This window comes from Fulvia fulva, chromosome 9 (genome assembly GCF_020509005.1).
Source record: "Fulvia fulva chromosome 9, complete sequence".
NCBI lineage: Eukaryota > Fungi > Ascomycota > Dothideomycetes > Mycosphaerellales > Mycosphaerellaceae > Fulvia > Fulvia fulva.
In genome coordinates, this window is record NC_063020.1 from 3,000,593 (window position 1) to 3,015,444 (window position 14,852).

Below are 14,852 nucleotides of genomic sequence, written 5' to 3' on the forward strand. Positions count from 1 at the left end.
CAGATTCTTCGCTATCTAGCAAGTCTACTTGACAGGTGCGTACGTTATGCCCCGACTCGCCACATCGCTTGCAGCGTCGTAGCCTTAGTACTGGCCGAACACTATCTAGCGACTCTCTACTCACTTCCTGCCTCCTAGTATCCTCTAGAGGTATCAATTGCGACGCCTCATCGAAGGTTAGAGACCCTCTAGACTGAATATACTTGCGCTTTCGTGCTTTTCGCTGTGTAAGGGCCTCGTTAGACTTGCGTAGCTCACTGATCTCGCTTCGCATAAGAGCCATCTGATGCGCTATCTCTCTACTCCCTTTCACAAGCTGATGCACCCCTTCCTGTAACGAGTTTGGCGATGAACCTGCCCGGGCACGCATTTTGTTCGTTACTAGTGTCGATTGAGAGTCGAATTCTTTTGCAGTTCGTGGTGTCTTCGACTCCCAAGGGGTAGAGACCGGAGCTGGAGGGGTTGGCGTACGTAGCTTGACATCAAGCTTGTCGATCACTGCCTGTGGATTGAATGGAACCAAACCAGCGCCTCTGAAGCTCGATAGGATGTTCTCCTGTCTGAATACAGCGTTATGGGCTGCCCGGAAGGCGCGTAGGAACTCTACTTTGTCGATATGAGTGATGCGCTGGCGTGCCAAGCCCGAGAGCTGAGCACCGTATGCCTTCTTCAAAGGCGAATAGCAACCCACATCCAATGGCTGGAGTAAGTGCGAGGCGTGCGATGGCATACATAGGGCCAAGATCTTGTATTCCTTGCACAGATTCTGGAATGCCTTCGAGTTGTGGCTCTCGTGGCCATCGATAATGAGCAGTCTCCATGCCCCAGTCGTACGAGCTACAGTATGCTTCTGGAAATGCTCTAGCCACCGTATACCGAACTCATTATTGGTCCAGCCGTTCTCTGTTAGCCCGATTGTCCAGTCTGGACCCAAGTTGCCGTCTTGGTACTAGGTACTGATGTGCTGTTTGCCTGCAAGGATGACGTAGGGTGGGAGCGCTGTTCCGTCTGCACAGATGGTCTCAATCACTGTTGCCCATTCTCTATTGCCCTGTTGAACGACCTTCCTCTTTCCACCACGCCTTTCTGAACCCGTAACGACGCTCTGAGACGTAATGACACCCATCATGAACCCTGTCTCGTCGAAGTTGTAGGTGTCCTGGTCAAGGATGCCATACTTCTCCTTCATATTACGCACAAGCAAGAACCACCTCTCGATAACGTCTGGATCTTCTATCAGGGCTCGCTGACGATCGTATCCACGTGTCATGCGAACCTTTAGCTCACGATGCCGCCTAATGAACCTGTCTGTCCAATTGAGACCAGCGGGCTTGAGACCCTTCTCTTGTAGCAATGAATCGGCCATTGCTCGTACACTAGCCTTTGATGGCGGGAAACCTCTAAGATCCAGCTCGAGTATGTACTCAAGTATCACCCTCTCTTCTAGCTCTGTAAGCTTCTTCGAATTGGGCTCGCAGTCACCCCGAGGAGGTCGTCCATTCAATCGATACCCTAGTGTAGTTCGAGACGCGTCGTATACCTTTGCAGCAAGTCGATTCGTGATTGTCGCGTCGCGTTTCGTGGCCTGGACAGCTAAGGTCAGTTTGGCCTCGTTTGAAGACAATACACGCTGTAATGGTGGTTGCATAGCTGTATCTGTGGAAGTGGTACAGTTCTTGGCAAAAGTGGCCCGCTCGGTGGTGTGGCCCGCTCGGTGGTGAAGCACGTTAGTGATGGGACGCATATACCTAAGGGGGTGAAGGTGGGGTTTCCGGCGGTACGTTGTTCAGCATTACCAGCACTGCCGCGTATTTTCCTCGTAAAGCTGACATTGCTCTGGTCTAGGCTGCTATCCACTCGGATCCGGCGTACTACGACCAGCCAGACGACTATGATGCGTTGAGGTTCGCACGGGTGAGAGAATCGTTCGATGAGGAGGAGAAGGTGCTGGACAAGAAGCAGCAGGCGACTGTCAGTATTGGAGAGAACTTCATGTCGTTTAGGGCGGGGAGGCATGCGTGTCCGGGAAGGTGAGTGCTGTGGTTAAGAAGACGGAAGAGAGGCGATACTGACCGTGCGACCGATACAGATTCTTCGCGGCACAAGAGATGAAGCTTATGCTGGCTTACATCGTCAACAACTACGATGTCAGACTCACCGGGCCACGCCCTCAGACGATCTATATGAAGAATGCTGCGATGCCAGATTTGACGGCGTCTCTGCAGTTTAGGTTGAGGCAGTCGTGAGTCCATGGATGGTGAGCTTGAGCTTTCCGTGGATTGATCTACTCACGGCACTCAAAACATAAGAACCTCGACATACCACCCTTCGACCACTACTCCAGTAGACCGAGCATTGCAAGCAATACCTTGACAGTCTCCTCCTGATAGTTGACATCACCGATGTAACCGAAACTTCCCTCGCCGACTTTCGCAAACGCCGCCGCTACGATCTCCTCATCTACCGGCTCCTCTGAGACTCGCTTTCCCAGGCCCAGTGCCTCATACTCGGACTCAGGAGTCGGTGCGTACAAGGCGTGTTTCTTCTCTACATCCACCAGATGCGCCGCCTTCATGCTATACTGGAAGGGCAACTTATCGATCTTGAAGGCAGTGAAGCTCGACTGAAGGCTGAACTCTTCTCTGTAGTAGCTAGCAGCCTTCCACGGGAGTCCAAGCTCCTCGAAGAATGCTGTGACCATGACTCATACTGGATCCGAATGAGCTTATTCCGATGATGGTACCGCCGCTGCAAATGTACTCGATCGCTTGGGCTCGGAGCTCGTGGTTTTCAGGACGACAGAGGGCCCCATCGTCGGTGAAGATGGGTGGGCGTGGTGTGCTGGTGAAGAGAGCTGTTGCTTCTGGAATCTTGGTGATGCGCTTGAGGTCTGCTTTGGATCTGATGGCGTTGAAGAAATCAGGTACCGATTCCTGACGGTTTGAGCCGCTGAGGTTGAGGTGGACTACTTGGGGTTTGGCCATGCTGTTCATGGTGCCGGTTCCAGGTTGCCGTTGAGGTTGCATGTGGAGCGTGGGAGGGCGAGGTCATATGTGGTATGCAGGTGGAGGTGTAGGTTCGCTTGAGAGGGCTCACAAAGCGCATGTGACAAGTAAGTGAGATCTGATCATTGGCCGATTGGAGCACTTTGAAAGAGTGGGGTCTGCATGAACATCACAGGCTTCACTAGTCGCCTAAGTGTCACATGTCTTTTTGGATGAGCTTCGAGATATAAGCCATTTCCAACACGATCGGATGACACTAACTCACCAACCACTCAATCATTCGATCACGACAACTGCACCACCTCCCACCACTGGACCACCACATACCGAGCGAGAACCAGCATGGCCAGCTCGATGTCGGCTACCCCCACCGGGCCATGCCACCTTCTTGAATTGCCAGCCGAGCTTCGAAACAGCATTTACCGCTACGTCCTGCTTGGATATTGGAAGAACTGGATGGAGGATCAGACAAGGCCGATAGTCGACATAGAAGACCACGACTTCGAGCAGCCCTCACTTTTGCGAACATGCCGGCAGATACGCTCCGAAGCCAGTCCCATCTACTACCTTCAAACCCATTTCTACCTCACAATCCACAACTTCGACCCTGAGATCGTGCATAGGCTACACAGGCAGATGGTCAGATACTGGAGCAACAGCGATAATCAGCTGCAAAACAAGTTCAAGCACCGTTGCCTTGTTACGAGCGGACCAGGTTTTGGCTGGAACAACTTGATGGCATGGCTCAAGCTCTATTATGATGGTGAGGTGTCATATCCAAAGCTATGCGACTGTGGGTGGGATGATGAGATTTGCTGCGCCGCACAGCATGCTTTTGTGATGGTCAAGAAACTTGCGTCCTCGCCTTGGGAAGTGGTCAAGACTCTTCAGGAAAGCACGTCTCAACCTTCGCCACCAACGTCTTCACCATCACCTGCGCAACTTCACTTCAACTCACACGAGTTTCAACGATAAGCCATACCACCGACTCACACTCATATATTCGCAACACTCTTCCAGCGATGGCGGAGTCAGCCCCCATCACCACAGCACGCTGTCACCTCCTCGAGATGCCACCAGAACTTCGCAATCGTATCTACCGCTTCGCTCTTGTGCAACACAGCCAGATCTTTGTGTGCGACGATGGATACGATGGCCTCAAGACGCCAGCACTCTTGCGAGTCTGTCGTCAGATACGTGCCGAAGCCAGGTCCATCTACTATATCGAAAACAAGTTCTCAATCGAAGTGCCCGACCCCGACCCAGCGGTGGCACTTCACTTTCACCAACAGGCCGAAGGTCTTTGGTCCAATTATGAGGTGGGCAACAATTTTGCAGAGGGCTTTGAGTACGAGCTACGCTTCTGGAACTGCTGGAGTTGGAAGAATAGTGGTTGGAGCTCTACCACAAGGATCAGGTCTCCATGTTCACAGACTGCGGCCATTGGCCCGAGAACCATCCCACTGTCTGGTGCAACTGTTCGTATGTTTGAGCTGGTAATCGAGATGCAGAGATGTCGATGGAGCACCGTGAGCGCAGCTCTAGAGGTTTTTAAGGAAGCTTTGGAGGATCAAGCTGGAGATAGGTGGTGGTGGGACGATTGAGGGTGCTTCCCAACTCATGCGGCAAGGACGGATGACTACAGGTGGGTAGGCGTCCAGTCGGTTCTACCGGAATATGGTAATGGCTGAAGGGAGTGGAGATGGCTTTCGAAAGAAAATCACAAAGAAGGCATCAGACAACAAGCATTACATGGCATTGTCATTATGACCCCTCGGCTCTACTACAGGTTCGCTATAAATGTGGAAAGTTGTCTGCGCAGGCTCAACTCTTGGCTTCACACCACTATGCTTCGACGTCCGCCGACTGGGCACATCGATAGTCTTCAACTCTGACCTCGCAAAAGCCTCGATCGAAGCTGTCGAGGCACGCTTCACAGACTTTGGTGTTACTGTCTCCTCTGCAAGATTGGTATCCACCGCTTGTAACCGATTAAGACTGGCGTGGGGGTGTAGCTTCTTCTGCTTTGCCGTGATGTACATCTCGTACTCCTCAGGTGATGTGATCTTCGTAATATCATCGTGCGAGTTCCCATCTGCCAGAGCTCCTGAAGAAGGGTAGCTCGTGTTCAAGTCATACATTGACGATTCCGGTCTTCCTTTGTCGCTAATGCACGCCTCAAGGTCCTCATGCCGCGCCTCGTGAGGATCTAGTGCTCTGGTAGAAGTGCTACGGGATGCTTCCGTATCTCCAGGCTTGTCTTGTGCATAGTAGCTGACACTACTGAACGAAGTAAAGGTTCGCTTGATATGGTCCCTCAGGTAGTGCCGGAAGAATGCCCGAAGTGATGGTGCACATGCACAGATGATGGCAAGATGACATTCGACTACGGACCAAGCGAAGAGATCGAAGCCGGCCCAAGAAGTGTCGTAAGTGTGATTGATCCTCCATAGGTAGTAGGTTCTGCCAATGCCGGCCCCAGTCACTCTGCAGTTCAGTCAGCCAAGGTCTTGGTGCAAGTCAGATTGTTGTACATACAGGAAGCCCATGGCAAAGATGAGATTGAGAGCGATCTTTTGCCTCTTTGGTACATCCAATGAATACTGTCTCAGAATCAAGCACGGAAGTGCTACCGCGTATGCATCAGAGAGACAGCTCAAGACTCCGCTGGTCACAGTCAGAGCATGTCCATTAATACAGGCGAACTCCGTGTCGTACGTGAAGTCGTAGCTGAGCCAATATGCCGACAGAGGATGGCACATGTTGCAGTAGGTGAGGAATACGGCGGACCCGTAAGCAGCCGTGACGAAGATCGCAAAGTAGATAGCGTACAGCCATCGCTTGTCTAGACTATCTTTGATCATCCTTCGGTAGAACAGCAAGACTGAGAGCTTCGTTGGGACAGTCGAGAAGATGAACATAAGCTGTGCCGTCCAACCAGTCTGTTGAGTCTGGTCAGCGACTCGTTTATGTTGAGCTCGTACTGTACTCACCAGTGCAGCACCGACATAGAATTGTGGGTGAACATCCCAAGTATGGCGATCTAGATCATATCGTTCTGTACCAATGTACGCCGTCGTAGTGAAGCCCAAGGAGAAGAACCAGCCGATGAAGATCATCAAGTCATCCAGTCCAAACTCTCCTGCCTGTCTCCTGGCTCTGAGGTAGAAGCGCGCCGCGAGCAGTATTGTAGCAGCAACCTGCCACGTCAATGCGAAGGCTGGCATCCATCCTCTACGTACTGGATCGTCAAAGTTCGCTTTCGGCCAGGACGCCAGGATTGACTCAGGGACCTCGTGGAAGTTGCCCGGCATCTTGGAGTATGTGATTGTGACAAGCAAGCGAGTGCTCCAGCTGCCCAGAAGAAGTACTACCTGAAAGTGGCAAAGTTGTCCATATGTACTGAAGAGTGAACAAGTCTTGACGTCTTGCTGACTACGAAAAGAGAGACATCGTTCGGAATAGATAAATAGAGAATGGGATGTGGTGGCTCGATGCTAGGGAATGGTACCTCTTTTGCGTGAAGGTGCAGCTGGTTGTCCCATCGCGGTGGGTTTCTTGCTTGCGAGATTTACCAGCAGAGTGGAAGCACGGCGGTAAGTAGCCGTGGGGAGTTCTGTTCCTGTCACCGCTATCATGGCAGGTCCCCAAACTCGAAACAATGGGCAAGGATCGTATGTGATGCCTGGAGAACTCTCGTGTTGGTTGCCGTAAGAGATCAAAGCTAGCGTCTGTTTTGGTCATAATGTGGATCAAGCTCACAGTACCTGCATACGAAGTCGCTGAGCCTGTTGATCCACTGGACGTGGGCTGGAGCTCACCTGTCAGTTTTGTGACCACATCGGCGGATTTCATTGGCGTGTTGATGGCTTGAGGCCTGGCACGGCGATGAAGACGGCCGTACTTCTGCTTCTGGTTCACTCATATCTGAGAACTTCGGTACGAACCCCGGTGGCTTTGCACGCAACGGCGTGCAGGGTGTGGAGGCTGTCAATCCTGCGCTCGAGGCGAGAGTGGCAGCGCATCGTCAAGGATATGCGTTCATGGATCGGAAACAGTTCGATCCAGTCTGTCGGTATATCGAAGAAGTGCAAAGATTTGCGACTTCCGCCTTCGGCTAGGGGGCCGCTGTCGAATGATCTCTCATCTAAGGTAGATGCTATGCTCGTGTTGAGGGGAAGTGCTGATAGCGGAGACGCAGCGTCGCTCGGTCAAGCACACGAGACTGGATCTCGTGTAGACATGCTCTCCCTCTTCATTGGCGTCCTAAAGCAGTAGATCTCTTGAACATGCATGATCTAAGCCTCTTCGCTTCTCGAGACACATATCGTCCAGTGACGTTCGATCGGGTTGAGGAGAGAACGTTTTCGTTGAAGCCACCGGCATGGTAGAGATGGAGGCGTGTGGTTTTCGTGCCACCTTAGATCGAGCTAGCGTGGCATGGATTCATGCAGCTGTAAAGATCTTGCCGGCCCGCGTCCACGGCTGGGTCTTCTTTATGTAGGGGCGAGTAGTGTACGATTGAGGATACGCCGTTTCGTTGGTCACTAGCGATGGAGTTTTAAGAGCACATGAGGTGCTGATGAGAAGGAGGAAATATGTGAAGTCAAGCAATCTCGACGCGACTTCCAGACTTCAACGACATCGGCTTCTCGGCCCGAGATCGAAAACAAGGATGCCGGGTTGCCGATCAAGATCCTCTTCAACCATGAACAAGATTCAACTTTACCCGAAGGCGAACACCACAACGATTGTCACGCATACCCGAAACGATGGCACGCATTATCGACCATGTTACAGTCCCATGGAGCATCAATATGGCAGCCAGATCCCCGAAGCTCGATCAGCCGGACAGGAAGCCAGGATCTTGCCCAAACCGTTAGAGACTGCAGGTGTGCATACGTCAAGTGTCACGGGCATGTGTTGAAGTGGCAACGGCCATGACATCCAAGATGATCTTGTGAACAATGGGGACGATGAGATCCGACTCTATATTCGCAGTACAGATCGTGTCGGTTCCAGCGCATCGTACTGGGACTGATTGCACCATGCCTTGGGGACGTACGCATGGCACCGAGTGCAGCAACCTATGAGTATCGTTCCGTGTATTTGTCGGACATTTAGCACTGACAGGTAGCCAAAAATGAAAATGCTTGGCGCAAGATCACCGAGCAGTAGAAGACTGGGAATGGATGAGCGGCATCGTGATATGAAAGTAATCATTCTCGAAAAGAGCCCCACGCAAGTATGAATGAAATTCTCTGCACCCCGAAGCTATACACGCAGCAAGACTCATGTAGCCCAGTCTTACTCCGTGACAGAGTCTCTCTGCTTTTTGATCCGATCGTCATGATACACGTGCGCTGCCTCGATAAGCTCCCCACATGGTAACCCAATCATGAAGGTAGGGCTGATCACACTGGGCGCAGTTGACTCCAGATCCGTCTTCAGAAACCTGACCTTCGGATCATCCACGGCAGGGTGTTCAGATGTAATCCTACGAGGATCTTTGACTTGCTGAGAGAAGTGCAATCGTTCCTCGTACGACAGTGTGAGGACAGGGTCGACTTTCTTGGGTGCTCTCAACTGCCAAGCATCAGATTTGCCGAGGCCAGCATCAGAGAAGAGCTTCGCCAGAGGCAGCGGTGGTAAAGCCTTCATATTCTGCGGTTGCTGATAGAGAGCTGAATGTGTCGCACACAAGGCGGGCTTTCGAGCAGCAGGCGGCTTCATCTTGTCACGTGATGTGCGTGACTTCTGCACGGCGGTAGGCATGGTGAAGGTAGGGTGGAGATTGATCAAAGTTTTCTCCTCGGCAACCTTGGTCGACGCCGGTCAAACGGAGGTGACAAAGCAGTGAGTTCGTGGGGCCGAATGGACGATGACTCAGTGCTGTGCCGCAAGCGCTCTGCTGTGTCGACGAGACAGTGAAGTCCTAGAGACCAGCTCCGATGAAATATGCCAGACGGAGTCAAGTCAACCCCGTGGATCTTGCAGGTCCTCTTCGGACGACGTGGTTTTAGTAGCGGTGAGGTGTCACTGCTATGGCCGGTGGCGGCAGCAATGATGGCAACGCAGCATCAAGTGTTGCTGAGGCAAAGCCTTGTGCTGTCCGACTGCTTGTAATGCCACCTGGATGTCTCCTGAGGTCGGCCGATGACAGTAGACCGATACTGTCGTGTGGTGACAGTATCATCAGGAAGCAGGAGAAAAGGTGGAAGGAGGGCGAAGAAGAATGGTGGGGTGTGCTCGGAACCCTGCAGGCTAGCACATGCGTGATATCCTGCACGTGACCGAACTCTGCCCACCATCCAACCCGCATCCCATCACTTTCGACCAGTGAAACGTCATGGCTTGTGGTAGGCATGGCTCAGCTCACCAATTCTCCAGTGTAGCCCATACAGTGATGCCATTCGGCATATTCGCTGAATGTCAGGAGATTGGTCCAGCTCAGAGTAGATCGAAGTCGTCCAGCTTGTCCCGGTACTTCATGATGTTCCTCTTGATCTTGGAGGAGTCAACCCACGTCACAAAGTCTTCCATGTTCCTCGTCACGAGAAAGGCGGAGTCAGTCACGACTTCAGTGCCTACTCTCACATGTCCTGTAGCATACTGTCAGCACCTTCATGAAGCACCATGCTGCCGTTAACGCCTACCTTGTTCGATGAAGCGATTTGCAGCCGACACTGTCTCTGCCATTCGCAACCTCGTCATGACCACACCCAGGCGCCTGCGACAGAATGCGGACACTGTGATTTTCTTTTCCACGTCCGACAGCTTGCCTCCAGTATCACCGTGTCCCAACAGACCCATGTCGTGTAGCTTGTCGAGTAACTTGCCCTCCTGTGATCTTCGAAATGGCGATTCGGGAGGTAGAAGCGCTATGCGATGCGCCAGATGTCGAAGCTTGCCGGCCAGGCGGTTGTAGGCAGAATAGTCGGACGGGTTGGAAATCGAGTATCGTCGCAGCACGGCAGCGCTGCGATGTTGGTCGTCTCCCGGGTAGTTGACGAAATCGACCTTTCGGAGCAGTTTCTGCTCATGATGCTTGAGTTTGCGCACCATAGCGACGAGCTGACAGGGCGATGTTTGTGAGAAGTCGAAGTCGTCGCGAAAGACTGATGTCGAAGTCTTCGGCTTGACGATTGAGCTTTGAGCTATTCCAAATGTGGCACTAGCGGTATCCGATAACAACTTTAATTCCGGGCAGTGACGAACAGTCACCAACATTTTTCGGTGAAGGCATTGACATTGACATTGACATTTGACGAAGACTGAAGCCCTCTCATATAGTCTTTGAGATGCCCGTTGTTCACTTGCTAGACTACGCTGCCGGCAACATCCGGTCGCTGGTCAATGCCATCGAAAAGCTTGGCTGGGAAGTGCAATGGATCAAGTCGCCTGAAGATGTGCCCAAAGCAGAGGTATGTTGCCTTCGACCAGGCTCTGCGATGATCTCAAACTGATTGCTGACAGGAGATGTAATCATGTAGATACTCATACTGCCCGGTGTCGGCCACTTTGGTCACTGTCTGACCCAGTTCGCCAACGCCGGTTATGTCGAACCGGTACGATCGTACATTCAATCTGGCAAACCATTCATGGGAATTTGTGTAGGAATACAAGCACTCTTCGAAGGCTCTGAAGAGAACTCTTCTGTCCCGGGTCTTGGTGTTGTAAAGGGTCGACTCGAACGCTTCCGCAGCGACACGAAGAGTGTACCACACATTGGCTGGAACTCTGCCAAGACTGAGGCCAACAACGACAGTGTTTATGGAATGCGTCCTGACAGCAAGTACTACTATGTGCACTCATATGCTGTACCTTATCGAGAGGGCGAGCTTGAGAAGGATGGCTGGACTGTAGCCAAGGCTCGCTACGGTGACCAAGATTTCGTTGGGGCCATCGCAAAGGGCAACGTTCTTGCTACCCAATTTCATCCCGAGAAGAGTGGTGCTGCCGGTCAGCGCGTTCTCAAAGCGTTCCTTGAAGGTCAAAAGAGTCTACCACTCCCCGCGGAGCTCGACCAGAACTCCATCCGAGACGGTCTCACACGAAGGATCATCGCCTGCCTCGATGTCCGCACGAACGACAATGGCGATCTCGTAGTAACAAAAGGCGATCAATACGACGTCCGCGAGAAATCCGACAAATCCGTCCGTAACCTCGGCAAACCAGTTCAAAAAGCACAGCAATACTACGAGCAAGGCGCCGATGAGGTAACATTCCTCAACATCACTTCCTTCCGTGATACACCACTGAAAGACCTTCCCATGCTCGAAGTCCTCCGCCAAGCCTCCGCAACCGTCTTCGTGCCCTTGACGATCGGTGGGGGAATCAGAGACACTACCGACCCAGAGACAGGCCGCGTGGCTCCAGCCCTCGAAGTCGCCACGCTATACTTCAAGTCCGGTGCGGACAAAGTCTCAATCGGCTCAGACGCAGTCACAGCCGCAGAGGAATACCACGCCTCGCACAAGACCCTCACCGGCAAGACCGCCATCGAGACCATCAGTGAAGCATACGGCGCCCAAGCCGTCGTCGTCTCGGTCGACCCTAAGCGCGTCTATGTCTCCTCAGCCGACTCCACCCCTCACCACACCATCCAAACTAGCACTCCAGGCCCGAACGGCGAGACGTTCTGCTGGTACGCCTGCACCATCAAAGGAGGCCGCGAAACCCGCGATCTAGACGTGGTGCAGCTCCTCACGGCTGTCGAAGCAATGGGCGCAGGAGAAATTCTACTCAACTGCATCGATAAAGACGGGACAAACTCTGGTTTCGACTTGGAGTTGATCAAGATGGCGAAAGCAGCTGTTAAGATTCCCGTGATTGCATCGAGTGGTGCAGGTAATGCGGGTCACTTTGCTGAGGTCTTTGATAAGACGAATGTGGACGCTGCGTTGGGAGCGGGGATGTTCCATCGTGGAGAATGGACTGTTAAGCAGGTTAAGGAGGAGTTGAGGAAGACAGGGTTGTTGGTTAGGAAGTTTGAGGAAGAAGTCTAGTGGACTGGGTCTCGATAGCCTGGCAATCATCCCGATGAAGTTAGCTAGATATAGACTACCCTGAAACGTCTTTTCTTCGTAAGCCTAGGCATCGTCACTGTGGCGATGTCTACTTAACCGAAGCCCAGGCCACGCATCACCACTACTTCCCATCCGTTTACGTGTATAAGATATTCCCTGCCACCTCAATCGCCCTCACCGTCTTCTCCAAATACTCCTCCGCCAACGTGAAGTTCCCAGCCTCCACCGCTTCCGTGATCCCCGGAAACGTGACCGGCGCGTATCCTGTATCAACACCCGGCGCAAAAATCAAATGTTGATAGAACTCCCTCCCAGGTAACCCACCCTGACTCGCAAACCCCCTCTGAAAGTCTCGGTACCTCTTGTTCACAACCTGCAGCAGCGCATCATCGCCAGCCGCAATCGCCTGCTGCGCCATTTTCTCGGCCTCGATCGCCTGACCGCGGAAATCTTCGATGGCGGACTCGAGGGTTGAGGTGTCGAGGTCTTGGGTAGAATTGCCGATTGTGGAGCGGAGGGCAGTATAGTAGGATTCCATTTGGGTGGCGTAGTTGATGGGTTCAAGGGGGAGGAGGTCTTCGTTTGCGAGGTGGTAGGCTAGGAGGGAAAGGTATTGACCCATTGCTTTGTGGACAAGGAAGCCAGGGTCGCCGTAGTTGGCCATCCAGTGGTAGCTGTCGTAGTTGCTGTGGTAGTGGTAGATTGGATCCCCTGGGCCGGGGTCGGAGCCCATGTCGATCTGTTGGTAGTGTTAGAAAGGTCAGAGCATGGCTGTTCGGAGGAGTTGGACTTACTGCAGCGATACCTCGGTGAACGAATGCAGTATAATCGCTGCCACTTCCAAGCACACCAATCCGACCCATCGTGTCATCCATCCAGACATCGTACATCGTTTCGTTCCCGCCCATCGCTGGCCAGACGACCTTCTTCATCTGTTCTGTAGCAATCGCGTGCAGCTCAGGCGATGCGGTAATTCCAGGATGCGGTCCGCTTGCACCGACGTCGATGTTGAAGTACGACACCACAGTGTCTTTGATCCAAGGTATGTACTCTTCCACCCACTCAGTAGAGCCAACGAGCCCATACTCCTCGGCATCCCACGAACAGAGCACAATATTCCGCTTGGGTTGCCATCCTTGTGCGAGAAGCTTGCCAAAGACACGACCGAGCTCGACGATCACAGCAGTACCAGAGTTGGGGTCCGCTGCCCCACCAATGAGCCAGGCGTCGCGGTGGTTGCCTATGATGATGGTCTCATCTGCATTCGTGCCGTTGATGATGCCGATGGCGTTCCAGATGTCGGTGTACGTATCTTCCATCTGGTTGTCCATACTGATTGTGACTCCAGGCGCTGGTCCGGTCGCATACGTCGCGTTGAGAGCACCGACCCACATAGACCGGTTGACCTGGGCTCCTGGTGTGCCGAAGCCATCAAGAGCTGCAAGTATCGGTTGGACCTCTTCGTACGAGATGGGGATCGACGGAATCTGCGGTAGCACTGCATTCTTGTCTGCTCGGGGTGAATCTTCCCTCGATGGGTAGCCTGGCGTGGTCGGATCGCCAGGATATGTCGACAAGAACTGAACGCTGCCGCGCTGCACTGAAGTTGGGTTACGAGCCGGGCCATCCGGGTATGCTGCCACGCCCTTTGCGACAGTCACGTTACCATCGTCGCCCGGATCAGTGAAGAGTATAGCACCGATCATGCCATTTTCCTACGTGAAGTCAGCATGAGTTGCAAGGCTGTCGTTCTCGACGTCACAATATACCTGTGCGTTCTTCACTTTCAGACCTCGGAAGGGTCCTCCATAACGCGCGAGGGCAATCTTGCCTTCCAGCTCTACGCCAAGTGCAATCAAGCGTTCGAAGTCAGCCTGCTGACCCCTCCCGACATAGACATACTCTGCGCTTGCATTGCCACTGAAGGAGTAGCCATGGAAAGTAGGGATACGATTCTCCCAGCCAGTAACATCGTCTTCTTCAAGAACAGCTTCTTCAAGGCTTGGTGTGTAAGTCGTGCCGTTTGGCCAGGTCACGGAAATAGACTTGCTGACTGGATAGTCTAGAAAGACATGGTAGCTATCGAGTCGAGTCTCGAAGCCAGCTTCTGCCCATCGATCTGCGGTCCATTGAGCTTGGCTTCTGTTGCGACCAGCCAGATGGTCACCATGCGTGTAGTAGTAAGACCAGTCAGGAATGCTATTATTGTCAAATGAAGAGATGATCAACTGTTCATCTGCAGTGAGTTCTGGGACCGGTGTTGCCTGCGAGCGGATGGGTCAGCGACTGTGGGCACATTTTCGGGACATTCCTCGACGCTCAAAGCGTCGATTTTCTATTTATCTTAAAGCACTGTCAGGCCATGGTCTTACCTGTCGCTTGTGTTGATGAGTGAAGAACTCTCGCTCGCGTTGACAAGCATGTAATCCTGCAGGTAGTAGCAATACCACTGCTATCGCAGCAGTCCCCAAGCGGGAGGCAGAGTAATGCATTATTGTTCTTCTGCTGGTATATATAGACAAGAAGAAATGACCTTGATGAAGAAGACTTATACCTACTGTTTCCCGTCGATCGGACACAGCTACTGCTGTGCCATCGATAAGCACGCAGCTTGCCCGGATCGCGAGGTCCTGGCAGGCACCAATGTCACCTCAAAAGGCTGGGCAATGCAATGAGGCATACCGAAGGAGCAAGTGCGTTATCTGTCGTGCGGAGCAAGAGGAGTTCGCCTGGTGACCTTCCCCTTGGAGGTGTAGTTTCGCTTGGCTGCAGCCCGTGATGCCATTGCAAGGTATCTGCACGCAATCGTGCATGGCCG

The 14,852-nt window shown here is 52.8% G+C and overlaps 10 protein-coding genes across 10 annotated transcripts; 5 read left to right on the forward strand and 5 right to left on the reverse strand.

Annotated features, from left to right (window-relative positions):
• Window positions 1-1,418: 1,418 nt before the first annotated feature.
• CLAFUR5_09457 (Cytochrome P450 monooxygenase gloP) lies at window positions 1,419-2,246 on the forward strand (the record flags this gene model as incomplete). Its single annotated transcript, XM_047908605.1, has 3 exons — window positions 1,419-1,451; window positions 1,846-2,030; window positions 2,090-2,246. The coding sequence occupies 3 exons, from the start codon at window positions 1,419-1,421 to the stop codon at window positions 2,244-2,246; spliced, it is 375 nt and encodes a 124-aa protein (XP_047766777.1).
• Window positions 2,247-2,335: 89 nt separating this feature from the next.
• Window positions 2,336-2,993, reverse strand: CLAFUR5_09458 (uncharacterized protein; the record flags this gene model as incomplete). Its single annotated transcript, XM_047908606.1, is given in 2 exon segments — window positions 2,336-2,691; window positions 2,711-2,993. The coding sequence occupies 2 exon segments, from the start codon at window positions 2,991-2,993 to the stop codon at window positions 2,336-2,338; spliced, it is 639 nt and encodes a 212-aa protein (XP_047766742.1).
• Window positions 2,994-3,347: 354 nt separating this feature from the next.
• Window positions 3,348-3,980, forward strand: CLAFUR5_20276 (uncharacterized protein; the record flags this gene model as incomplete). The annotated part of the gene is made up of 1 exon (XM_059463112.1): window positions 3,348-3,980. One exon carries the CDS (start codon window positions 3,348-3,350, stop codon window positions 3,978-3,980), a length of 633 nt encoding a protein of 210 aa, XP_059319114.1.
• A 47-nt stretch (window positions 3,981-4,027) lies between these two features.
• CLAFUR5_09459 (uncharacterized protein) lies at window positions 4,028-4,609 on the forward strand (the record flags this gene model as incomplete). The annotated part of the gene is made up of 1 exon (XM_047908607.1): window positions 4,028-4,609. The coding sequence occupies one exon, from the start codon at window positions 4,028-4,030 to the stop codon at window positions 4,607-4,609; it is 582 nt and encodes a 193-aa protein (XP_047766743.1).
• A 144-nt stretch (window positions 4,610-4,753) lies between these two features.
• Window positions 4,754-6,319, reverse strand: CLAFUR5_09460 (uncharacterized protein; the record flags this gene model as incomplete). Its single annotated transcript, XM_047908608.1, has 3 exons — window positions 4,754-5,492; window positions 5,544-5,956; window positions 5,999-6,319. 3 exons carry the CDS (start codon window positions 6,317-6,319, stop codon window positions 4,754-4,756), a joined length of 1,473 nt encoding a protein of 490 aa, XP_047766206.1.
• Window positions 6,320-6,750: 431 nt separating this feature from the next.
• CLAFUR5_09461 (uncharacterized protein) lies at window positions 6,751-7,126 on the forward strand (the record flags this gene model as incomplete). The annotated part of the gene is made up of 2 exons (XM_047908609.1): window positions 6,751-6,828; window positions 6,881-7,126. 2 exons carry the CDS (start codon window positions 6,751-6,753, stop codon window positions 7,124-7,126), a joined length of 324 nt encoding a protein of 107 aa, XP_047766203.1.
• Window positions 7,127-8,312: 1,186 nt separating this feature from the next.
• Window positions 8,313-8,780, reverse strand: CLAFUR5_09462 (uncharacterized protein; the record flags this gene model as incomplete). Its single annotated transcript, XM_047908610.1, has 1 exon — window positions 8,313-8,780. One exon carries the CDS (start codon window positions 8,778-8,780, stop codon window positions 8,313-8,315), a length of 468 nt encoding a protein of 155 aa, XP_047766640.1.
• A 675-nt stretch (window positions 8,781-9,455) lies between these two features.
• Window positions 9,456-10,070, reverse strand: CLAFUR5_09463 (U3 small nucleolar ribonucleoprotein; the record flags this gene model as incomplete). The annotated part of the gene is made up of 2 exons (XM_047908611.1): window positions 9,456-9,607; window positions 9,662-10,070. The coding sequence occupies 2 exons, from the start codon at window positions 10,068-10,070 to the stop codon at window positions 9,456-9,458; spliced, it is 561 nt and encodes a 186-aa protein (XP_047766648.1).
• Window positions 10,071-10,306: 236 nt separating this feature from the next.
• Window positions 10,307-12,013, forward strand: CLAFUR5_09464 (Imidazole glycerol phosphate synthase hisHF; the record flags this gene model as incomplete). Its single annotated transcript, XM_047908612.1, has 2 exons — window positions 10,307-10,429; window positions 10,499-12,013. The coding sequence occupies 2 exons, from the start codon at window positions 10,307-10,309 to the stop codon at window positions 12,011-12,013; spliced, it is 1,638 nt and encodes a 545-aa protein (XP_047766639.1).
• Window positions 12,014-12,170: 157 nt separating this feature from the next.
• CLAFUR5_09465 (putative glutamate carboxypeptidase) lies at window positions 12,171-14,526 on the reverse strand (the record flags this gene model as incomplete). Its single annotated transcript, XM_047908613.1, has 4 exons — window positions 12,171-12,773; window positions 12,829-13,749; window positions 13,804-14,298; window positions 14,407-14,526. 4 exons carry the CDS (start codon window positions 14,524-14,526, stop codon window positions 12,171-12,173), a joined length of 2,139 nt encoding a protein of 712 aa, XP_047766638.1.
• Window positions 14,527-14,852: the final 326 nt, after the last annotated feature.